At 46.1% G+C, this 25,020-nt stretch overlaps 1 protein-coding gene across 3 annotated transcripts in view; it reads left to right on the top strand.

The window, feature by feature from the left end:
• The first annotated feature begins 2,651 nt into the window (after positions 1 to 2,651).
• LRP8 (LDL receptor related protein 8) overlaps positions 2,652 to 25,020 on the top strand; it is a 132,933-nt gene continuing 110,564 nt past the window's right edge. For 2 of the 3 annotated variants that reach the window (XM_015870590.3, XM_015870589.3), the window contains exons 1-2: positions 2,652 to 2,822; positions 3,499 to 3,618. In XM_015870590.3, the coding sequence (XP_015726076.1) occupies positions 2,753 to 2,822; positions 3,499 to 3,618 (190 nt within the window). In that variant the 5' untranslated portion in view covers positions 2,652 to 2,752. Of the gene's footprint in view, positions 2,823 to 3,498; positions 3,619 to 9,458; positions 9,616 to 25,020 lie in introns of those variants that run through there. The other variant, XM_085511725.1, reaches the window with a different exon arrangement.

The raw sequence follows: 25,020 nt of genomic DNA, 5'->3' as shown, positions 1-25,020 counted from the left end.
CTGCGTACAGCTCAAAATTCACAGCAGAGTCAGGTTAGGGAACAGAGTTTAAATAATACTGCAGGTACTGACCCAGCAGCTGGCAGGGATCTGGCCGCTGGTACACTGGTTCAACTAACTTAATTAAAAGGTTTAATTTAAATATCTGTTTGGAAAACATATTACATTAGCATATCTAAAATGCATGAGGGGATTGAGGGAATTAGATTTGCAAGGCTGAAATACAGGATGGAAAAAGTCAGCCTGATGGACAGGGGATATCTTGGAAAGTGACTCCAGGAATAGCGAAGGGCTTTGCTTTTTTAAATGTCGATGTGAGAGGGGAAAAAAAGAGATTGTAGAGGGATGTTACATTGATGAGAGAAGAATAGTGGCCTAAAGAGTGTGTGTCAGTACAAACAGCTGAAGGCACTTGGCTTCCACAGCTTGGAGAGTCTCAGAGGAAAGACTGGAGACCTCCCAGGGGATGTATCCTACCTACACCTGTTCTTTCTCTTCCCTGAGAGTATCTGTTTTTCCACATACATTGTTTAATTTAGCAGAGTTCTACTGACAAAACGACGAAGCTCCTTCAGTTTTTCCACATTTGAGAGAGCTCTTTGCTGGGCAGTCTGTCTCTCTGATGCAGGTAATGGGGCAGGGGAGGCCCACGGTTACTGACGTTCTTGACTGCAAACAGCAGTAAGTCAGGATGGTCTGATGTTGTCCTAAGCTGCCAGCAGCACACTCAGGTTAGATGAAATCTGTTGCCATCTCTCAGCACAGACTGTTGGTCACACTGATGTATGTTCTCAGTAGTGCAGGCATTCCAGGCTTCAGATGAGGGACTTCCTTACTATCTGCCCACCTCATCCTGCACAGCTGATCCTCAGCCCCTCCAGCTGCAATGTGATTAATAACAAAACACTCCTGCGTCTCAAACACCGGGCACAATTGCTTGCAGCACGTTGCTCAAGACAAGCTCCTGGTCTGAACCTGCACTTCGTCCTTCTGCTAGGAAGGGAAAGTGTGCAGTAGGTGGGCAGAAGGTTTAAGCACCAGGTGAACTGACACTAAGCTCAGTGCATTGCTTTTACATGCTTCTGAATGCCTGTCCAGCCTCTGTCCAAATGCAATCAATGGTTGGGAGGGTGTGTGTGTACACACCTGTGTGACTGAAGAACAAAAGGACATGTGGATAGGACAGACTGACTGCTGTGTGTACGATGACCTCAGTCACCAACTGGGAAACGCAGACTATCAGCATGTGTTTTGTATACAGTGGTTACTGAATGTTGTGTATGAGATGCTGGACACTGTTTGGCCATCAATCAAACACAGCTGTGCTGTTGCTTTACAGACTTCCAGTCTGGGTAAAAGAAGCCTGAGTTCCTGTTCCAGTTGGTGACTGAAGAGTTGAGCTCCTGGCAGAGATGGACCCTGGGAGGTAAATTATCCATTTTAATTAACTATTAGAATGTATCAGATAAAATGAGATTTCTCTTTCATGCTACATGGTTTCCCTACCTTAACTTCCTTTAATTTCTCCAGTTTCCTCTCTGCCTCTGGGACACAGATATCCCTACGATGACACTGGGCTCCCAGCAGCCGCCTCAATGGACGGCCAGAAGGGGCTGTTGAAATCCCAGCAGGTCGGGTGTCATCTGAGCTCTTTAATTAGGACAAGTTTCTTTAGGCTGCTTTCAGTGAGAGGCACGCGGCCAAATTAGTTCCTAGAAAAACCAAAGTTCCGGTATGGATCACAGCAGATCACTGCTGCAACCGACGCTCTGCACCTGTTTCATCCTGAATAGCTCCACTGCTGCCTTTGGAGTCGCTTCCAGCTCTAATTTAGGAAACAGAGCAGGCTGGGCGTTAGGGCAGCTCTATCAGTCTGTGTTTGACCTGATGAATGAGAATTCAGCTCTGAGCAATTCTTGCAATATATCCAAAAACTGTCTGGCAGCGTTCGGATCCCTCCCAGGGACCCAGAATCACAGAATGACCCGGGTTGGAAGGGACCTCAAGGATCATGTAGTTCCAACCCCCCTGCCTGGCAGGGCCACCAAACATACACCTTTACTAGATCAGGTTGCCCAGGGCCCCGTCCAACCTGGTCTTGAACACCTCCAAGGACGGGGCATCCACAACCTCCCTGGGCAGCCTGTTCCAGGGCCTCACCACTCTCCTAGTGAAGAACTTCCCCCTAACATCCAACCTAAATCAGCCCGCACAGCCATCAGCGCCCGGCTCGGACTATGGGACGCTGCTCAGCACTGACTTGCACAAGCCCCTTTAAATGCACAGGTGCGTTTGACACGGCAGCGCGGGTTTGCAGGGTTTGCAGCGCATCGGCTCGTGTACAATCAGTGCGCGATTCTTTTCTTAAACAAAGACCCCCCGTATCATCACGTCGGTGCCGTTGCACTGTTCGATTCACGTTACACCTGCACGCGTCTGTTCATAACGAGGTTAGTGACGCTCATCCTCACACACGCGTTTCCCAGCGGCACTTTGCAGCCCGGACGGAGCTGCATCGCCCCCAAGTACCGGAGGCACACGGCCGGGAGATGCGGAGCTACCGGCCGCTTCCACGCTGTTCCCGCTGCGCGCTCCCGGTACCGTCTGCGCGTGGTTGCGATGCGGGCGCGCACACGCGTGGTTCCGCCCAGCGGGGGCGCGTCACGGCGGCGCGCTGCTGTAGGCGGGGCCGCGTGGTGGCGAGCGGGGAGCATCCCGCACACGGTGCGCTGCCACGGACGGAGCGGGCAGCATGTGCCGGCCCGCGCTCGCCCGGCTGCTGCTCCTCCAGCTGCTGCTGCTGAAGCTGGACCTCGGGAAAGGTGGGTCCGGCTCGGCTCGGTTTAGTTTAGCCGTGCGATGCGGGGAGGGTGCGGGGGTCCCGCCGGCCCCGGGTGTTGCTTGGCGTTGCCGCTCCGTGCGGATGGAGCGGGGACCGTGTGAGCTATTCAGCCGGTCAGCGCGACCCGAGCGCCGCTGACAGGAGCTGCCACCTTTAATCCCCCGCTGCAGGGATTTGTGCCTCGGCAAAGCGGTGTCTGCAAAGCAGATTTGCTCCGTCCCCCCGCCCTCAACTTCAGCCGGCTCGTTCCCCCGTTCCGGGAGCTCCGCCGGTACCCGATCACCTCTTTCTCCCCGCGATCTGCCCCTCAGGCGGATGCACGGAAGGCTCCTGGCCTCGGTTCGCTTTGCCATTTTTCTTTGTCTTTTTCGTTTGCCGTTTAACCATTTTCCGTCCCCGCGTTTCTTTATCCTCCGTCTCCAACCCGGTGCACGGAACGCGGCAGCGGCCCTTCCACGAGCACACAAAGCTCCGTGCACCGCCGTGCTCCCGTGGGGAGCGTTCCCCGCCCCCCGCCGGCTCCATCCCCATCCCCATTCATTCCCTGCTCCCCGCTGGCGGCTCCTGGCCCCGACTCCGGGACCGACCCCGACCCCGGGACTCCCCCGTTGGCGGATCGCGCCCCGCTGACCCGTGCGCGGCCCCGTGTCTCGTAGGAGCAGCGAAGGAGTGCGATAAGGACCAGTTCCAGTGCCGGAACGAACGGTGCATCCCCGCCGTCTGGGCGTGCGACGAGGACAACGACTGCTCGGATAACAGCGACGAGGCGGATTGCCGTGAGTACCCGGTGGGGCGGGGAGCCTCGTTAGGGCCCGAATAGCGCCGTACCGAGCCCGGAAGGGCGCGTTTCCTATATGTGCTGCGCCTCTTTTTTTTTATGAATGAATGAATGAAGTCGCGCCGTGCCCGGCTCCGGAGCCCATTGGCTGCCGCGAGCAGCAGATCCGTGACGCTGCACGGCTCCCCGGCGTGGCCCCGTTCTGTTCCGCCGCCCGCATCGGGTCCCCGGGGCCGCCCGCTTCGGTCTAGCCGGTGGGCAGCCGGGACAGGGCTGTGAGCAGGGCCAGGTTTGCACGTGGAAGCCATGCTTCAAAGCTGCCTGCAAGGTGTGTGTTGAATTCCGTGTGTGCGACCCTGATTGGCAAAGAGCTCTGCTGGGCAGCCTTAGCCACGTTGTACTGATTGATTCCGTGTTAATGAGAGGGAACAGAGTGCAAAGAAACCGTACTTCCCATCTTGGGCATTGTGCCTTTTCCTTTGGTGTGGTCCTGTGTGTGAGTGGCACCCAGTAACACGGGGCAGTTTGTGGGGCTGTGCTGTGTTACCAGCTCAGCAGGTACCACATCTCTCAAGTTATCGTTGTAGAATAGCAGGCATTGAAATAGCATCAGGTTTTAATTCACTGAACTCTTGGAAGTGAGCAGTCTGTAAGAGTACAGCAAATAAAGAAGTCAGTGGTTGTGTGTTCCCGTACATATCCCGTTAGCAGCATCACTGACTGCTGTGTCTTTCTGATGAGTGCATCAGTTTGTGGAGAGCTGGGATTCCCAAACTCTTGTTCATAGGGAACTTTTTGATGCTGTGAGATAAAGCATAACTTTTATTTCACAGAATCACAGAATGACCCGGGTTGGAAGGGACCTCAAGGATCATGTAGTTCCAACCCCCCTGCCTGGCAGGGCCACCAAACATACACCTTTACTAGATCAGGATGCCCAGGGCCCTGTCCAACCTGGCCTTGAACACCCCCAAGGACGGGGCACCCACAACCTCCCTGGGCAGCCTGTTCCAGGGCCTAACCACTCTCCTAGTGAAGAACTTCCCCCTAACATCCAACCTAAATCTTCCCTCTTTTAACTTAAAACCATTTCCCCGTGTCCTGCTATTGTCAGCCCTTTCCAAGAGTTTACTCCCCTCCTGGTATTTCTGGTGCTTTTGGACTCAGGGCCTGACAGACTGCATGCATAAGTCTGTGATACGTTCAGCAGCATTCAGACAGGAACGTGCTTTATGTGGGAATTCTGCTACCGCAGCTTAGATTTGGAATTTTTGAGGTTACAAAAAGCTCATTGATGCTGTGGCTGACTGAGAACAAAGCTGGGACTCACTAAAGTCAGTTTTAACTGCGAGTGTTTGCACGGAAACCTGTGAGTTTGCAGTGACCTGTGGCAGTGTGGGCAGTCACGCAGCACCATGCTGCTGGGCTGCTGCAAGTCTCCTGGCTAAAGGCCCCTCCGTGTGCTGCCATGCAAAGGCCTGGGGAGCTGCAGGTGGTAGCAAGCTGTGCTTTGGGAGCTGCTGTGCAGATGTTAGGCTGATGGATGGAGTGGCATCTTCAGGCTGTGCGCCCTGTGCTCCACATTGAGCTCAGGTTTGTGGCCTGAGCTTCTTGTCTAGTGCAGGTGATTCAGTGGCGAGCAGTATCCAGGCTGGTTTTCTTCCATTTTTTCCTTCTGGTTTTCTCTTTAAGCATTGTGTTGGAAGAGTGTGTGTAAAACACAGTCCTGAGCATGTGCTCAGCAGGAATTGGGCTGTGTTAGGGCTACAACTGTATCCGATCTGCTTCAGACAGTTTATACTGTTGGGGTGGTAAAAATAGGGTGGGGTAGATTGTGGTAGAATGGAGACTTCCTGATGTTAGAAGGGGGAATTTTTGGATGCGAAGACATCAGGGACGTTCTTCTCTTTAATATGAACTTGACATTTATTGCAAGTCTTGATATAGCAATTGGCAACTCTGCCTGTGGAGGAGGGTTGGAATTACAGGATCCCAGAGGTCCCTTCCAACCCAAACCATTCTATGATCCTATCAGTCATTGAGGAGTATACTATGGAAATTACTCCTGGACTGTTCATTTAGTTTTGTATATACATACACACAATATACACACACATACTCAGCAGGTGCTTCTTTAACCCATCTGAAAGATCGCTTTTTTTGTTTCTTTTGTGAAGAGCAGGGAGTTAACAAGCTGACAGTGCAGTACCATGTGCTTCCTTCTACCATCCGTCCTTGCATAGACTGCTGCTGTTGGGTTTGGGTTGTGTTTTTTGCCTCCTCCAGAGCTCTGCTGGTGTAATATCGGCTTTTAAAAAGGAATTGTAGCCTAGAAGTAGGATTGGTTACCATTCTGTGTCATCTCCTGGAAGTTTGCTGTCCATTTAGTAACCCTGCTGTGTTATGGCTGGTAGCATCAGTTATGTGCTGCTCTGTTGGTGTGAGCATGGCCAGCTCAGGAAATGAAGCATGGCAAGATATTGACTTTGTAGCACTTACAGAGGGCGAACTACTGAGTACTGGCTTGTGAACTGTGTTAAGTTTATTATGGGCTGCACAGCAGCCTTGTTCTACATGTTGTAGGACCAAGTTCTTCCTTGGTATGTGGTGACTGACATTAGAGGTTTTATTTGTGGGAAATGAATTAAACTGAAGGAATCCAGTTCTTTTTTTTTTCTTCTTTTTTTTTTTCTTTTTTTTTTTAAAGGGAAAAAGTCCATTTTAGCGCAATTAATCCAAATTAATAAAGCTTTTTTTGTCTGCTTAAATATTTCAGCAGTGATAAGTTCTGAAATATGGCACAGTTGCCAGAAGCACCCAGTTGCTTAACCAGTTTCCTAAAATGAAATGAGCTGCGAGGCCACTTCAGCTTTGTGGTGTCTGCCTGCAGGGGGACACATCCAAATGCAGAACTACTGGTGCCTTTTGAAGTTCCGTTTTCCTTCTTTGCATCGAGGTACTTTCTGCATTGTTACTTTCTGGTTGCCGCTGCTCACAGGTACATTTTATGGCACAGGACTGAGGCTGCCTAAGGTATGAGATGCAGTATGAAGGGAGTTACTGTTTTAAAGGCTGTTCATACATGTCTGGAATGCAGGATGAATGCTTGGAGCATCAGCATCTGCTCCCTCAGCTCCTGCCCTGCCTTGGGGCCACAGTCTGCGGCTTGTAGCTGAGCCCTGCTTGCTGCTGGCCAGACTGCTGCTCTGCTGCTGGCTTTGTGTGCAGAGAATGGGGGGTTTGGCTCCTGTTGCCTGTGTGACAGCCTGGGAGGCGGCCTGATATTCTCCTTTTCTGCTCAAAAACTTATTTGAGAACTGAAGTCTGGATCCTGCGAAGAGTTAAATGTGGCCTAAGTGTGATGGTGCACCGGGCTCACATGTTTTAGGACGTGCCAAGGTGAGACAGCAGCAGGCAGTCACAATGGTCAGATATGTTCTGTGACTTCTTTTTGTCCTCCGTTGTCTGTTCCAGTTTTTCTTTCAAGTTCAGTGTTGAGACAATATTCACTGTTCTGAGTAATTGCTTTGTGTTACTCCAGTGACGCAGGCGTACGTCACCATGGGGAGGATTGTAGGTGTCCTTGGCATATGCATGACGATAAGCTCTTGATTTTGGAGGCAATCAATTAACTGGGTTGCACGGCTGTGCTCAAACTGGAAGTGCTGGGCAGAGCAGAGGCAGGGCTTGTTTGCTTGCATGTCTTCCTGTGGCCTCAGTGTCGTCATCTGTGCAATGTGGGCATGCAAGCTGGTGTCTGAACTAGTTTATGGATTTCTTGTGTAATGCAGTAAATGCTGTTACTCATTTTTCTTCCTTTTTTTTTTTGCTACATTCTCATTGTCTGTTCTGAGAAACTGAACTTGCTTGAGGTTTTTTGGTTGTTTTGTTTGTTTCTTTGTTTGTTTCCCGGTTATCTTTTGTCTGCTGCATTCTGTATGTAGAAATCAAGCACCAAGTACATGTGTGAAACCTGCTCTCCTGCTTTTCCTCACCTCCAGGCACACACACTTGAGGACCTCTATTAACCGCAGGTGCAGCTGATCTCCTGGAAGCGGTGCTTTGCTGTCACTGCCACTCCTCATCTGGGGAAGAAATTGAGGTGGAACTGGGGCAGGATTGCAGGAAGTACAGAGGAGGAAACTGGGCTACATGGGCTGCTGGGGGCTACAGAGGGAAGCTTGAGTGTTATGGGCTGCTGCTGTGCTGTATGAAGAAATAGACTGTAGATGCAGTTCCAGATCTGCAAAGCTTGCCTGAGGTTGGAGAGAATGGGAAGATTAAAAAGTAATGATTAAGTTCAAGAAGGAAGTGATGACATTGCAGTCGAAACTGACCGTGACTTGGTTTGTTTATCAGAGAGCACAGAGCTGTCATTTCAGGCATGTTTGGAGCCACAGCCTGCAGGCTTCACCCAGAGCATCCTGATGTATAAAAAGGGACATTGGAAGTCAGTATAGACCAGCTCTCTTTTGTCTGCTATAGTACAGAGCCAGGGTTAGCATGGGGTGGAGATGTGGTTTCTTCCTGATTGATGTTGGGGTGGAAGATGCTTAGGGTTATTTAATATTCACCAGCAAGTGTTCAGAGATGAATTAAACAAAACTACATTAGGAAGCTGGAGTAGCTGAGTGGAATGTGTTGGTGAACACGTTAATCTGATGCACCTGATCTGAGAGATCTGTCAGGGCTGGAAATAATGAGTTTTCTTGCCTCTGTGGTCTGCCTAAAGAGATGTTAAACACTTGAGGCTTGGAAATGTAAGGCTTGACAACGTCTGACAATTATTGATCCTCTTATCTGTTACTAACATTGCAGACCCAGATCCTGGTCCTCGCAGTGTTCCTTCACAGCAGCCTCTCTCATTGTCTTCTTCCACCCCACAAGTTTCCATTTACCTTCAGCTTTCCTCTGGCAAGATGTTGCCAAAGCGTGTTACTGCTACCTCAGCTTTTTCATTCTATTAAATGCCTTTTAAGATGCTGAAAGACATCAGTTTCTCTACCTTTGCTTTGCTCAGGAAAACAAATGAGTGAGCTGAGTTTGAGTGATGGGGATGGAGATGTGTGTTGCTGCTCGTTTCCTTCTGCATGGCACGGCCTTGGTAGGGAAGCATTCTGCCTGTCCCTGTGTGTAACGCTGAGTGCAGACAGCTGGTTGTAGCCACAGGGAAACCTCTGCTGTTCTATGGTGCTTGTGCAGGAAATGTTAAAAATGTCGAGTGTGATTTTTCTAGCGGTGTTTCCTGTTAAAATTATTACTATTTAGAGAGCTGCGAGGGAAGTAAAGAGAGTCAAAGGGCCTGTGATATAATTAATGCAGATTTTCTGCTCGGTGAAGGATTCTGTCTGAAATTCAAGAGATAACGAACTGATTAGATGTTAGAAGTTGCAACAATGCTGTGAACTGGTTGAAAGAATAAAATGAAACCCATCCAGATTGAAATGTTGTCAAGAGGCAGATTTGAAACTCCCCCACTCTACTCCAGTGCTTTGCACAGCCAACCATGGGCTTACCTCAACCCTAGTGGATGTATTGCAGTTTTCCCTCCGGGTCTCCTGCCTTCTTTTAGTCTAAGATAAGGACTGACAGTCAGATTAACCTTCCAGTGGGTGTTAGAAACTAGAAGGGAATTGGATTTATAGTTGCCTTAGTTCAGGCAATACAGCCTTTGGGCTGAAGCCACATGGAGTCAGCTTTGCTGCCAGATTTTCTGTCGTAGCGAAGATGTTCAGTTTCTGATCTATCAGTATTATTTTTCCATTATTAATATTTATTAAATGCTTGAGAGCATGTGTGGCACCGTACCAGGACCAGAGCAGGCAGGGCTCAGTTTCCATGGCAGCCAGAGAGCAGCCCTGTACTTGAGAACCAGAAGGGCTCTTTTTGGCAACTGCTGTCTGTTCTCTGATTACTTTTTAAAGATGGAAATATAATTGAAAATGTATTTAGTGCCGCAGAATCTTGTCTGCCCTGGGTGAGAAATTTGCCTACTGTAAGTTCCTTTGTCTTTTCTGGAGTTCTAGTTTAGTTTCTGTAGCTTCTGTGCATGGGATTTCTTGGACTTGCAATGCACTGAAAAGCTGGGGCTTGTGGGGGGGGGGGGGGGGGGGGGGCGGCAGAGAAGAGGCTGTGTTAAAAATCGATTGAAATAGATGTAAATTTCTTGCTGATTTTGCTTCAGTTCTAGCTACGTTACCTTGTTTTGTACTCGCATACCTTTCCAAACAGCCTGTAGCACAGTTTTGCAAATTAAGAGAATGATTATTGAAGAAACTGTGTACAACCGACAGCAAAACTGACTGTTCTGTTTTCCTCATTTAGAGAGCTGCTCCAGTTCCAGCTTGTGACTTCTTGTATTTCAGCTGGCCTCATTTCACACTTTCCACACTCCTCTCCTAGAGGTGTGCAGGTGTTACGATGTACATTGAGGCACCAGTTTACCTGATTGCAGAGGGTGGATGAGAATTTGCTTCTGATCCCAAGTGTTCGGTGGTGCATTACCCCATAGAGATCTTCTGTCCGTCTTTGCCCTAAAATTAATGCCGTTAACTTACTTGGTGGCTTTTCAGGCTTTTTCTGTTGCTGTTGATGAATAAAGTTCTACTTATCTTTCCAGTCATGTTGCACAGTTCTACCGTATCAGCTGCTTGGTTTGCTGGTTTAGCAGTGATTGTGTATCAGCAAAGCTTGCTGGATTTGCTGGACCTATTCTATCCAAATCTGATGTTACTTGGCATGATTCAGGAAGTCCTTAGGAGCATGAGAATCAGGAGTAGTGAATGTTTGCACTGAGAATACAAATAGGTGACAGGTGATGGCTATTTCGGATATAAACTTGTGTCTCTGTACAAATCTCCTCTTGAATCACAACCGTATCTGTGCAACTACTTACAGAGGGAGATGCCCCAGTCTGTGCTGACTGATATAGGCCAAGGCATATTTACCTCCTAACAACATGGTTCTGGTCATGTTAGTGTACAGTCACTGCACCTTTATCATCCACTGGGTGGTTACCACTTCAGCTGCTTATGAATCCTCACCATCCAAGTGGACTAATTATTATCTTACGAATGGAAAAAGTGAATCTTTGAGAAGTGATCCTTTGCCCAAGGCTGAAGAGTGATTCAGCAACACTTTGTGAACACTGATGACTCATGAAGATTGTTCCCAATTTCTTGTTTTCTGGTCCATTATCACATTGTTTTACACAGATAATCGCGTTCCATGGATTAAATAACTGCTCAAGGGCTCAGCCTTTGCTTTTGTTGGGTACAGTTCGTAAAGTATTCAGGAAGATCCCAGTGCTCAGATAACAAGCAGTTTCAGAACTTTGTGATGGCTGCTTCAAGTTGCCACTTGCATTTCATATTAGCAACAAAATACACAAGCATTTGAGCATGAACTTGGTACTTTGTGTTTCAGAGTAGACTTCTCTTCCTGGCACATTCTGATATATCCTAAAGAGTAATGATGCACTGCATGTGTACAGGCATTTGCCAGTACAGCCACCTTTTAGTTGGCCAGAAGTCCTGCTTTTGAGATTGCACATGTCAGATGTTTTGTTGTTCCTTTCCATTTCACGTGGTGTCGTTCCTCTCATAGAATCATAGAATGCTCAGGGTGGAAAGGACCTTAAAGATCATCAAATCCAACTGCAACCTAACCAAACTACCCTAACTCTCCTGGCCTTTGTTACCTCTGTGCCCACACCTTACTGTTACGCGAGCACTGGCTATACAAGTAAATTATCACTGCTGCACCCAGGCTTCCATCCACTGTTTGTAACATGTCCTTGTCTGGCAAGAGCTGAGATGAATAGTAAAGTTTAATTCACTGGCATGCATTTTATTGATGTCTCTCTCTTCCTTTTTTTCTTTCCTGTGTAAAATGGTGGGATACAATTTGCCTTTTGTAACTCCTGTGTTTGCACAGTGATACTCATTTCTGCCAGATCCATAAGTAGGGCTGCACCCTTTCTTTGCTAGCAATAAAGGCAGCACTGAAGTTAGCTGGGTGCTACTATCTGATCCCTTTGGGCTTGTTATGTCGTTTAGAATGGGTAACTTGTATGGGATCAGTTCCTCAGTGCATGATAAATCATCACTTTCAGAGGGAAGCTGTGGAACAGTCCCTGCTGGGATCACATTGGTGTATTGAAGTTGTAAGCTTTGTTCTAAAGAATTGCTCTTTGATAGGTAATTTCCATTCACCTTTATACAAGAGCTCCTGTATATTTGCCCCACGTTCCATTTCATGCTGATCCCTGAGATTAAATAGGTATTGACGAACTGTGTTGTCCGGTGCTGTAAAGAACTGCATCTCTCCAGCCCTCCCCTGGAGGGCTCTGGTTGTGGTGTGGCACTTCAAAGAGCTCAAACATGGAGCAGGGGAGAACTTCTGGGACCTGCTGTATAAATCTAGGTATCCTCTTCCAAAGGGTGATGATAATAAAATGTATTTAACTATTCTTCATGGTTGTAGATGAGCACAGGCCTGAGAAATGTGCAGCCTGTTGCCTGGCTTGTGCTCAGCATCTCATTGCTTTGCTAGCAATGTCTTCTTGTGCAGAAGGACTTCAGCCATTAATCCTCGTGGCCCTGTTTCTCAGAGTCCTGTCCTCCGCAGCCTCACACAAAGCCTTTATGAGCACCTTCTCTCTTTAAGGAAACTGTGAGCTCGGCTGAGAGCAGCACACATTTCTTCACATTTGGTTATGCACAAATGTGCGTGAGTGCTGCCAGCCTTATTTTGTGCAAACACTTGTAGAAAAAATTAATAGCTCCTTCACAAATGCTATACTTCAGCCTACATTGAATCTTCTGTGTTCACGGGATGCATTTGGTTCTTCTATGTTATTTTTAGATGTTCAGAATGAAACTGAGGTGGAGGCAATGCTGTTCAGAGTGACAGTGCTGGAGAGAAGGGGGTTGATGTGGAGCTTTGCACCTGCTTACTGTTCAGAGCAGCTGAACACAGAATTGTTAGGCATACTGTGAAGTTTATTGGCAAAAGATAATGCAGAATATGCCTGTTCACAGGACACAAGTCATTACCTGTCACTGAGCAGTTTGGATTCTCCAGCTCTCGAGGTCAGGACTGAGATATTCAGCACCATGGGAAGTGTTGCATTTCTGCAGCAAGAGTCAGGTTTGTGCTGGGGCTCACGGGGCTGTTGTCCTGGCAGCTTCACTTGTGCATGCTCAGCACACTAACAGAGCATTTCAAACAAACCTGAGGGTGAAAAACCATTTATTTCCCTGCCTTCTCTCTGCAAGTTGGATAGCTGTCAAAGGGATGTCTGTAATCATAACAGTTGAACAGTGATCTCTTATTAACCATTCCTTCTCTGATTTTGTTGTGCCGGCTTCATTTTCATATCACAGGGTTAATTTTGGAGTGCAAAAAAGACATTTCTCTGGCAGGGAGCAAGGGGGAAGGCAGGATTTGCCCCTTTGCTTCCTACCAGAAATTGCTTTTTCTCTGTGGAGGAGTGTGTTTGAATGTGGCATTAGGAGCATATTCGACAGGGCGGGTTTAGGGCAGAGCCTGCTACATCAGTTTTGAATAGTGTTTTATACTTGTTTTTGGTGAAGTCTTTTGGGATTGGGTATCTTGAGGGAGAGAACAAGCCTGATGAAACACAGAACAAGAAACTGAAATTCCCAAAAGCTTTTCTTTAAAAATTATGGCTGTGTTTTTGGGTTTTTTTTTGACTTGTTATCATCTCTGCTTGAGCTGGGGGCTGAAGAAGAGGCTTTTTGGTGCATCATCTTGACCTTTAGCATAGACAAAAGGCATCTGTAAATGTCATTTTTTTCTATAGCAATCGGCTGAGAACTGCTGTTGTAGATTGGTTTTTGCTTTGTTATTTTTATTATTTTCCTCTCCCTTTACAGAAGCAAACACTTTTACAGCAGTTTTACATGTAAGAGTGTTGTGAGTTTCTTTGTCTGACACTGGATGAATTCCCCTCAGTAGATGGGAGGAGGGAAGATCCATACCTGGTAGCATTTGAGGAGAGAGAAAGAGAATTTAGTTCTCATTGAGTAGGAATTGGAAGATCCAGGATGCCATTGCATCTTATTAGAAATCACAATATTACAGCATAAGCATCTTGGGATTGAGGAAGATATTTGTTGTGTATTCTGCTCCAATTAATTATGGTATTTGATGGGGTTTCCTTACTGTTGTTACTATCAGTATCCTGATGAAGGGAGGGTCAGTGACAGGCATTCTTTCATTTATGATACCCATAGCTGAACAGTGATCTTGCTTTGGGTTTTGAGGCTGTAAAGTCACTCCTTGTTAGTCTCTGTTCGCAGCTTTGTGATCCTTTAAGGAAGGGTCCAAGCTCACTCTAACAGATGGTGTGTTATTCCTACAGCTAACACAGGTTCTCCGTGTAGGTGACCTTCAGATATCTGCCTTTTGGAGCAGAAAGACCTGAGAAGTTCTCAGTGTGGTGTAGGGGTAATGTGGAGACCTGAACTCCACCTAGGAATCTGAAAAGAGCAGGGAATATTAAATTTATACTGAGAGCCTGTGGTGACAGTAATATACCCACAGTGCATCTAGTGTTCCCTGCCCTAGGCAGCACGGCTGGATCTGAGTGCAGTGGTGTACAGGCTGTGTTCCTGCCATCCATGGACTGTTACCCTTTCCTTCCTAACAGCATTGGATCCTGGCCTATTTATGGATTGGAAAACCTCAGTGTTATTGCTTTAATCCACTGTCTTACGAAAACAACTGAAGTTCATGTTGTGTTTTAGATACTATGCAATATATTCAACTCTGACACACATACACAAAAACCCTGCGCCAAAACAACCTGAGCCATTTGGAAAGGCTGGTTCTCTTACTGAGCTGCAGCCCATCAAATTGCACAGCGAAACTGTGCTGAGTTCAAGATGAGTTTATTGTTGCTGTGTGATTATTTAGTGAGTCATTGTAAACCCCTTTAACTTGGTTACGCCAACATTATGACTTCCATCCTGCACTCTCAGTTCCCGTGTCATTGCTGATATTAACAGCATTTTCCTGTAATGTGTAGGTATTAAAACCTCTCAGAGAATTCCATTTTTAGTTTAACTGCAGTAAGTGGCCAGGCAGGGTTGCCAAATGTGAGCAGGCACTGTTATTTTCTATCCCCGATGTGCACTTGTCTGTAAGTATGTGAACTTGATGGAGATTTGTTTTGATGAGCTTTTGCCAGGTCTGACTTTTGTTCGGAGAGTGTTATGTCTGAATAAGTGACCCAAATAAACTGCCCTTACTTTTTCCAGCACTCAGTCTCTTCTCCACGAGAAGAAGAGGTAACAGCAACTTGATCTTGCCAAATATTACACAGTTTCTCTATGAAAACAACTAAGATGAAGTTGTACTGGTCTTGGACAGATCCTTCATCAGGAGATGGTGCTCAGGAGGGCTTCATGCGGCCCTTCTGGGGACAGCCTCCACGGGCCTTGTCCTGGGGAGCGTACAGGGGGATCCAGGCTTGTTGGGGGTTGTGAAGCAGCCTCTAGCTGTGCAGTTTGAGTGCTTTGGGGAATTAGGTCAGCAGTTCTCTGCTGGAGGAGTCTGCCTTCCTGTGCAGGGGGCTCACAGTGTAAGCTTGTCTGGCACTGGAAGTCAAGGAATAGAAATAAAATGTCAGCAGGGCTAAGAATGGGACCCACGTGCAAGGTCTGCAGCCAGCTGGAAGCTCAGCCACATCTGAACTTCTTGGTGTTCATAAATAGAACTTGTGATATTGGATGAGTAAATATGGCCAAAGTGGAGAGCCCATAAAGAGCAAAAGAGGATGTGGTGGAAAAAGGAGGCTAAGAGCTTGTTAAAATGGGACCTTGTTTCAACAGGCTTTCCTCAGCCAAAGAGGCTCTGTAAACTTACTCTCAAATGTCATTAGGGAAGTCTTCATCTGGAAATGCTGAGCAGCGTGTGTGCAGGCCTGCTTGTTCTCAGACTGCTGACACTTACGGTGTGTCTCACACTCCTCACTGGCTCTTTGGGAATGGATAATTCCCTGTCAGCATCAGGTGATGCTAGTTTGATCCCCATTGTCGTGCTGTAAAGGTGAGTGGCTTTCTTCATCTCACAGCTGAGTTTGATGGGTTGATAACACAGTTACTGAAACATGCAGGAGACCTCTGCACTGATTTATTGCTGCTATTTCCTGTGGAACGGGCTTTGCTTGTAGAAAGCTACAGCTGTTGCTGCAGAGACCAGGAAGGATGTGGCCAGACGTCAGAAAGGTGTATTCCTGCTGTGATAAGTAGCCCTAGGAAAACACAAATGCCTGCCTTACCCACTTGACTATTAGTGTGGCAGCTTGGCCCCAAAAGTAGTACTTCAAAGTGGGCCATCTACTTAATAACCTAGAAATGAAAACTGGAAGTCTCATTATAGCCATCAAGAGGAGCTGTGTGCTTAGCTCTTTCAAAAAGGTAGTCCCTTATTCAGGTAGGGACAGGGGTTCACATCAGCAAGGCCCTTCGCTCTTATTTCTCCAGTTCACTTACTTGTGGGGATATGGTTTGTCTTTCTCTTTGTAGGGTAGTGCAGTCTGTGTATGGTCAGAAGAGCGGACCAGGAGCTTGGTATTGCTATTTAGTTTCGCGTGTGTGCTTGCAAACAAAATAAGCAAATTGGCATTTGGTCAAGAGCAGCAGCTTTCGAGTTTAGAGGGACGGGCTTTTGAATCCAGTAAGAATATTGAATGCAACCCAGATGGCATCCTGGAGGGAAGTTTTGTGGTATCAATTAGCTTGTAGGTGACCATGCTTCCAGCCAACTGTGAATCATTTGGCAGCTTGCCACTTGACTGTTAGTGAAAATTCAGAGCATTGAGATGAAAGAGAGATCCTGAGAGACAAAGAAACGATGTCTTCGCTTCAGCAAAGAGATTACTGGGTACTGTTTCTTAAATGATTTAAACTGTCTTCTCTTGTACAGCCACGCAGCTCGGCCTCATTTGTGTAAATGAACCCATTAAAAATGTTTGTTCTGTCAAATTTCACTGACTAAAATTTGTTCTGAAGAAGGAACCAGAAAATAGAAGGGCCACCTGCGGCCCCCCAGTGCCCCTTCTTCCCTCTGGAAATGATGTTCTTATCTGGGTTTTAGGATTTGGGTATTTCTACTGCAGATTACAGCTAAATGAAGCTGTTAGATTCTAGTCTCTAAAGGATCCGCTAAATCTCTGACTCAATGACTGTAGTGTAGTAGGCTGTGGTTTCCTATCAGTCCGCTGAGATCTGAGTCTAAAGAACCGTAAGACTAAATTGCCTTTATGAGATAGCTGTGGGAATGTGGCTTACCTGCTACAGCACTGAATTGGAATCGGTTCTCATTGTCTTACAGAACTTACATCCGCTTACAGAAATGTTTCTGTGGGGCTTTTGTATACATATCTATAAAGTCTGTTTTAAAGAGGTTTAAAACCCTCTCCATGTCTCGGGTGCTAACATTTCCAATGGCTTCTGCATCTGTACAGTGAGGGATAATTAGGCTTGTAGAGCAGATGTTCTGGAAGCCTGCACTGCAGCACGCCTGGCTGTTTCTGGCTGCGAAGGTTTCCTCCTGGGTGCACTTGTTTTCATGTAGGAGAACTGCAAATTCCTGGACACTCTTTCTACATCCAGTAAGGACTCTGAGATCTCTTACCGGATTTAATCACTAAGAGCTTTAGAGAGCAACAGTTTGGCTTCCAGGAACTTATTTCAGCTGCATAATGCTGAGTTTTTACTTTGCACTGAAATGTGCTGTGGCTTTTCAAAATGAGCTGAAGTGTTTGCAAGGAAATAATGATGATGATTCGCACTCCATTCTCCTGAAGATTAGTAATAATAAAAACAAAAATACAGCCCAAGGAAGGTGAAATGACATCCTTATCAGAACTGCACACTGTAATGTGTCAACTTGTGCCATTCTGGCTGGTAGAGAAAGAAATAGGCAGATGGGAACAAGGCTATCAGCTGTGAATATGGAAGTAAGCTGAGAGTGACTGAGGATTAGCTTCATGCACAGCTAAATGTTCTTTGTGGAACTTTCTGGTCTGGAGGTGTGATGTAGCTCAGTTCCATCACGTCACACAAGGCTGGATGCTTCTCCCACTTTAGCAGCATTTTGCTTCTGAAAAGCATTAAATGGAAAAAGCTATTTAATAGAAGTGTAGCCCGTCTTTGTCTAAAAGTTGCACCTGACTTCTTGCTGAACAGGTACCTTAATGAGCAGATGTGCTTTCCCTCCTCACTTTGTCATAGACAGGGGCAGGCAATCTGCCTTTCCAAGGCCCCGGGTTTGCTTCCATTCAGAGGTGACAGGTCTCTTTCAAGAGTGCCTTTGCTATGTCATTCCTTTTGGCAGTAGTCCAATGCAAAGCACCCGGTTATTTTTCCAGCTTCAAACAGATCTGCTGTGAGAAATAACAATAGCTTCAAGGAAGGAACCAGAGGTGCAGCTCTGGGGGAAAAAAAAAAACAGAAGCTTTCAAAACTTCACAGAAGTGTCTGGATGGGAAAAAAAATACTGCTCGTTCAGGATGATACAGCAGGAGCTTTCTGGGGGCGTGTGCTTTGAAGTGGGAATAAGGAAAGGGCAACAGCTTCTTATTCCTGTATTCTGACTGCTGAGCCAGGCTCAGATCTTCCCAGTACCGAGCAAACCCGTTTCCAGTCAGTGGAAACCATGGGGATGTCCTCAGTCCTTCTTGCATTTCATGGTGACTACAAAAGAAAGAAGCACGGGCATCCAGTCTCAGGCATTTTACAAGTAAAGCTGGAGCATAATGTTATTTTTAGATCTGATTTTTACATGCTTTCCGAAAGAGCTTTGTCTCTACTTTGCATAAGAATGAAGCTGGCAATCAGATCTTTATGTAAATAAAACCTGCGGCGCACTCAATCATTATTTTTTTTGCTTGGCAGGTATAGCACAAAGTCACAGCAAAGCTCTTTAATTCTTGCAATTAATGCTGATCTTACAGCACCAGCCACAGCTTTAAGAGTCACTGAAATTCAAGCCTGCAAAATCCTCCTCAGAAAATTGTCTTTCGCCAGAGGTCGTGTTGTTGTGGCACTCTTCTGTTTTAATTCTCATCCTGCTTTTGGCAGAGTCACGTTTGAGAGCTGTGTGTTCCTGCTCTTGGAATGCTGCAGCAATCAGGAAGGCATCCTAACAACGTGCTGCCAACCTCCTCTGAGTGACTTTCCACCAGCGCAGAATGAATCCATCCCAACGCTAACCCGCAGCAAGGTTCAATTCCTTCCTCTCAATTATATGCAGCAGTTTATGCTGTGGTCTATCAGCTGCTGTATGAGAGAGAAAGCAGTAAATACAGCAGAGGGTTGCTGTGCATATACAATTTCTGTTGTTGGCAGCGATAAAAAATCTGTTTCAATTTTCCCTTGACTCCTTCCATGGAATCCCTCCCAATGTTTCTAATATTTACTGGGGCTGTGTGCCAGGGATGCTGGATGAACTGCTGAAACCCAGAGTGTAGCCGTGCTTCCCCTGTGCAATGGCAGCTGCTGCAGGGAGCCGGGGATGAGTGCGCTGATCCCTTCTACTCCCAACAGCAGGAAAATTGTGTAAGGGGCACCATCATCTTTGAGCACTTGCTGGGACGGATTATTTTCCTTTTATCTTTGTGGCAGAAGTCACAAAGCTTTAAGGCACTTACGGTTTGGAGACTTAAGCTGCCGGCCAGCAGCATGGGGAGCTGAACTTTAAATCTGCTACTGCCAAAGGAGTCTGAAGCTCGCACAGTAGTTTTGAAGGTGTTGGGCTGTTTTGAGATATGAGATTGTTAATCTTTAGAGTAGACAAGACCTGGACTTAACCTCTGAGTCCTCTTCAGTGTCTGTTGCTGCGCTGATGTATTGGTCAGTATAAAAAGTCCAATTTAATCCTCAGACATAATTTGAACTTGTTTGGCTTTTGGGTATTGAAGTCAGTGCTGCTACTCCTTTGGGATCATCTGCTGTGGGTTTATACTGGGAGCTGGACTCTGTGATCCTTATGGGTCCCGTCCAGCTTGTTATAGTCTATGGTTTCACTCAGGATCTGCAAGAACATTGGTTTTTCCATTTACATATCACAAATATACATATTCTTCCTTCTGTCCCCAAGGTTTTTGGCACGGTTGTGCTGTTTTATGGTGACTCAGCAGCCTGGCAGCCTTATGCACTTGCCAAGAATTCAAGTGGCCCAGTGTGATTTGTGCTGGCAGTCCTGGGTGCAGACGGACCCGTGGCCTCTGTGACCTCTTTGCTTTTACATCTTCTAACAGTGGTGACTGAATCACTTCTACAAACTTGTATTGGCAGCACCAGAGCAAAGATATAGTTGGTTTTTTTTTTGCCTCTTAATATCCTTCTGCAAAAAGAGTGCAGACATGGTGGCAGAACTTATAACAGCTGCTGGGTGAGTTTATACTCTGCTTCTCTTCCAAGCAGGAGTAATATTTTTTGGTCTGTGTTTTGTTTTGACCTGAGGTGAAGCAAGGCTTTAAGTGTGAAACGTGTCACAGGATGTTACCATGCCAAAGATGTCCAGATGTCCCCTTCCAAAAACACCCACAGACGGCCAAGGTGCCCCCCAGGCTTCCAGTCCAAGCTGTATCATGGCAGACCTGCTTGAGGATTTCTAATGGTGGCTTTCTCTTCCATTTCACTTTCATATCATGGAATAAATTGTACAAACCTTTGGTCTGGTGCCTCATCTAATTACTTCCTCTACAGGGTTTTTCTGAGTACCTGAAATGCATGACACTAATGTGACTAATTATGGTTAATGAGTGTTGGTGGCTTTTTTATTTGATTAAAGCATTCTCACCTTGTCTGTTTGGGGGTTTCTGACATTTGCTTTTGTAATCTTAAAGTTCCTGTGAAGGTAGATCTTGCAGACTCATGCTTTGTTTTCAGACTTGATTGGAATTAATCAGCTGGTTTGATTACTGGTTATTAGCAAGGGGTGGAACTGACAGGAAAACAGCATGATGGCATAACCTTATGTCTTTGAGATGTACCAGGCAATGAACTTGTCTTCTTGGTAATGAGCTCTAGCTTCGTCCAGCCAGTACTGAGGGTGAGATCCATAGCACAGACATCTAGTGGTTGGATATCATACTGCAAAGAGACATCGAGGTGGCAAATCATTAGGGAATCCTGGCTCCATGTGTTTCTACAGGAAAAATGCTTCCAAAATGAAGGGCTTGCCAACATTTTGCTTTGTCTGTGCCTGTGGCTCTTGCTTTACCTAATGAATTGTTTTTATCTGAGCTCGTGAGTTCTCATTCTTAATGTTCCCATTTTCTCCCCAGTCTCACCTGGGAAGTGAGCAAGCAGCTGGGTGGTGTTGGGTTAAACCACAATAGACTCCAGTATGCTTATTGAACAGAAAATGGAACAGTTGCGCTTGTATCAAGCTTTGAGGCCCTGGCAATTAAACTTGCAGTCTCTTAATTTGTATTTTTATTCTTTTAAAACGACCAGGTTCATAGTGATGTTTTGTAACTTAGGGCCAGGGCTGTGCCTGTACGCTGATAGGCTCTAAGGGAGCTCTTAACTCTGGGCTTTTCTGGTGTCTGCCATGCTGAAATGTGCTCACTAATGGGGATGGTGCTGGTGTCAGACTTCCACATGCAGGGTTGTCACCGTCTGGTTATTCTGCAAAGATTCGTTCTTTTACTGACTTTGTTGAAGATTGACGTGCATTTTCTAAAGAAAATCTGGTCACCCAGCCCTAAAAATAGCCAGAGACAACTGGCTTCTGAGTAGCTTGCAGCCAGTCTGTGGCCTCGGAGGAAACAAATCTGTTCATGAGCTTCTGCTGAGCCATTTCAATATGTGACTCTGTCCGGTCTTTTTCATGTTTCCCCAGCTCTGAGCTTTGACAACTTCACTAAAATCACCAAAAGTGCAAACTGTCTTGTATTTCTTTCTGCACATTCAGATGGGACTTCAGAGGCCGTTTTGGCACCAGACCCTTCTGGATATAGCTGCTCCAGGTAAATCCCAGAGCAAGATTTAGTGTATGTTTCTTATAGCAGCCACTGGCTCTGCCTGAGATGCAGAGCAGTTCACATCCCGCTGGACTGGGCTCTGTTCACAAAATTGTGGTGTAACCATGTAATCAATGAGAAAAATCAACAGTGTGTGCATACAAGGGGACAGGATTGATGGCTCTTTAACTCACTGTCCTGCTACAGGTCTGCTTAGCAGGGAAAGGTACTGAGAAGCAGTGTGTACAGTGGGAGGCAGAGGTGCAGATCACTCACGGCGTGTCTATAATGGCTGATGGAAGGAGTGAGATGCAGACTGAGTGGGAATGGCTGTGATGCCGTGGCAGGGCTCTCAGTGAATCGAGGCGAGGTATCTGAGCTGCTCTGCTGCTTTTCAGAGATTGGTCTGTTATTGCCTTGATCCGAATCTGGATGTGACGTTGGATGAATCGTTGAACCTCTCCGGGCATTGTTGCTTAAAATGGAAATGTCAATATTCTTGCCAGCCTTTGTGAACCGTCACTGGATTAATGGACACAATCTTTTGTATCAAAAGCGTTACCTATAATATATTTTATCTTGTTTACTTGCAAAGCAGCCAGGCTACCTTAAAGTGTCTCAACTGCCAGAAGTGTGAGAAGGGGCCCTGCTGTGTTCACTGTGTTGAGATCCCCAGAACTAAAACTGACTTTAAATTCCTCTGCTCTGGTTTGGAGAATATATTTTAAATAATGCAGAGCATTACTTTCTCATATGATGTTCTCAGCATTCCTCAGCTGAAAGAACCCACAGAAATTCAGGGTTACTGGAGGAGTGCAATGAGTGTAAGTTGGAGCAGTGCATCTGTGATGCATACAATAAAGTACCTGGCATTTCTGCACAGGACTGGGGCACTATAGTGCTGGGCACTCAGCAAAAGGCCTGGTTCTGAGGTTTTAGTTCTTTGCTGGATCAAAGAGAGAAGAAGAAGGATATGAATTAAGGGCACAACAAATATCTTTGAGGCTCAGTCCATCTCCTTGTTGGTTGGACTATCTGCTGTTCTTAAAGCCTCTGGTTTTGCTGTGGTTTTTCGTTACTGTTGGGAAAAATTTTGCTAGCAGATGTGGTGTAGTTCAAGCACCCAGTCATCAGCTGTGTGAGCTCAGCCCTCAAGACCTTGTTGAGCTCTGCCTGTGACTCAGAGGAAAGCAACAGGGAAAGCTGGGGCAGAAAAAAATCAGCTGTCAGTGTCTTCTCAGGCCAAATGTAGTCATCACAAAGCCCTTGCACTGGGCATGGAGGGAGATGCTGGGGTGTTCGTTTTGGTTCCTTAAGCCACAGTGGCTGTCTGCTTTTGTTAGCAAGCTTCTCTATTATCCCATAATCCCTTCAGACACTTGAGTTTGTCCTGCTTTCCTGCTGAAATAGTGGAGAGTGCTGGGAGGCTTCTTGTTGCAGAGACAGTTGTGGTCTTCGAATGCAACTTTTTTACCCTAATGTGACCAAAAAAAAAATAAATAGGTAAATAAAATAGAGGCACAAAGGCAGAAGTTGAATACTGTGTCGCTTATTGCTTGATTTATTTGTGGCTGTGTCTGTCACACGGATGCCAGTGTGTTTTATCTTCATTTACAGTAGCCCAAAATGTTTCACCTGGGTTGATCTACAGTCTTAGATCAGACAGGGTTTCCATGGGGAGAATTTTCTTAGCGTGTAGCCTGGTGCTATGGTTTTCTTTAAATTTAACTCCTCTTTTTCTCTCTGACCTGAAGTTCGCTTGTAAAGCTGTGCATGTTTCCAGTGCAGTTTGGATAATTAAAAATAGCTGCTTGTGGTGCTTGGCTTCTGTGCAGTCTTTTATCAGTAGTTCCTCTGAGAATACCTTGTATGTGGATGAACAGTTTTAAATGTAGTGAGAACTACATGGAAGATAAGCCATACAGACCTCTTTCCAAGCGAATTTCTTTTGCTTTTAAAGGCTTAAACATTACTTTTCAACTGAAAACAAAGCACACCAATAAGGAATGCTGAGCGTGTCTTTGTCAGTCTTGTTTTTTCCTTACTGATGGAAGAGCTGTGCTCACAGAAGGATGTCACTGGTGGGTCATGCAGGGCACGCAGGACGTTTCACAGGGAAACCTGGAGTGGCACATCTTGGTTATTCTCTTTTGTTGAGCACCCAGGACTGGGTGGGCTTAAAAGGATGGTGCCAGAAGAAAACGTGCAGTGAAAGTTGCCTCTTAATCTCCTTCAGTGATTATTGTAGGCCCTGAAACTGAAGACAGCGTATCTCATTAAAACTCAAATTGCCATCAAAGCAACTGTATACAGACTTGTATAATTACCTGATTTATTTTCTCCCTTCTCCAGAAACCTCATCCCTCCTCCTATCCCAAACCTCAGCAATGTGCAGTTATGATTTCTGGTAGAAATCATAGGATGTTTGAAATCCTTCAGCCCTCTTCTGCCATGATACACAGAGAGCTTGCAGAGCTCTGGGTTTCTTTTTATTATTTTATTTTTGTGCCATTTGCTTTAGTTAAATACTTTCCTGAGCTGCTTCTTTTTTTCATCTGTTCTCCACATTAAGCAGTTCAGGCTCCTTGGAGGAAAAGGGAATACATGAATTGCTGCTGTCTATGTCTCTATCCTATGAGCTTAATCATCAAAGGTTTTATTCTTGTGCATCTCATGAGCAATATATTCCCTTAAATAAGGTATGTAGGTGTAAAAGAAAAAAAATCAGCTCTTAGCATCCAGTTTTAGGAACATGTTGTTTCTTGTATGTTATTGCTCAAAAAATTCTCATATGGGTCTTTTATTTCTTCAAATAAATAATAAAGAAAAGCCAGGTGAGGCTCTTTTGATCGCGTTGTGCAGACCATTGCACACTAGGAGTAGCCTCACAATAGAAGAGGAATAAACATTCGCCAGTAGAGCTGCATTATAATCATGACTTGCAAATCAGTGCGGTTCATCTTATCTGGTGCAGAGCTTTTACTGAGGAGGTTCAGGTTGTATGCTAGGAAAGATGTGTTCTCTGAAGGAGTATTCAGGCATTGGTAACTGGCTGCCCAGGGAGGTGGTGGGGTCACTGTCCCGGGGGGTGTTCAAGAACTGTGGGGATGTGGCACTGAGGGATGTGCTCAGTGGGCATTGGGGGGGTGGGTTGGGCTCAGGGATCTTAGAGGGCTCTTCCAGCCTTAATGATTCTATGAACGCTTACTGACTTTCTGGGAAGCTTCTGTCTGGCAGAGCTTGAAATCAAAGGGGATTGAGTTATGTGTTATAGCAGCATTAAATTCTCACCATTGACAGATTAAGGTACGTCTGAGCTATAAACATTGATTCCTGGAGTTACTGATGGGTCACATAGGAAGTTCGATACTATCACAAGTCATCTTGATAATGTTG

The sequence above is a fragment of the Coturnix japonica genome, chromosome 11, assembly GCF_054131305.1.
Source record: "Coturnix japonica strain WE chromosome 11, WE-NBRP24, whole genome shotgun sequence".
Classification (NCBI taxonomy): domain Eukaryota; kingdom Metazoa; phylum Chordata; class Aves; order Galliformes; family Phasianidae; genus Coturnix; species Coturnix japonica.
The sequence above is the reverse complement of the archived record's forward strand: the minus strand, read 5'-3'. Positions and strand labels throughout refer to the sequence as shown.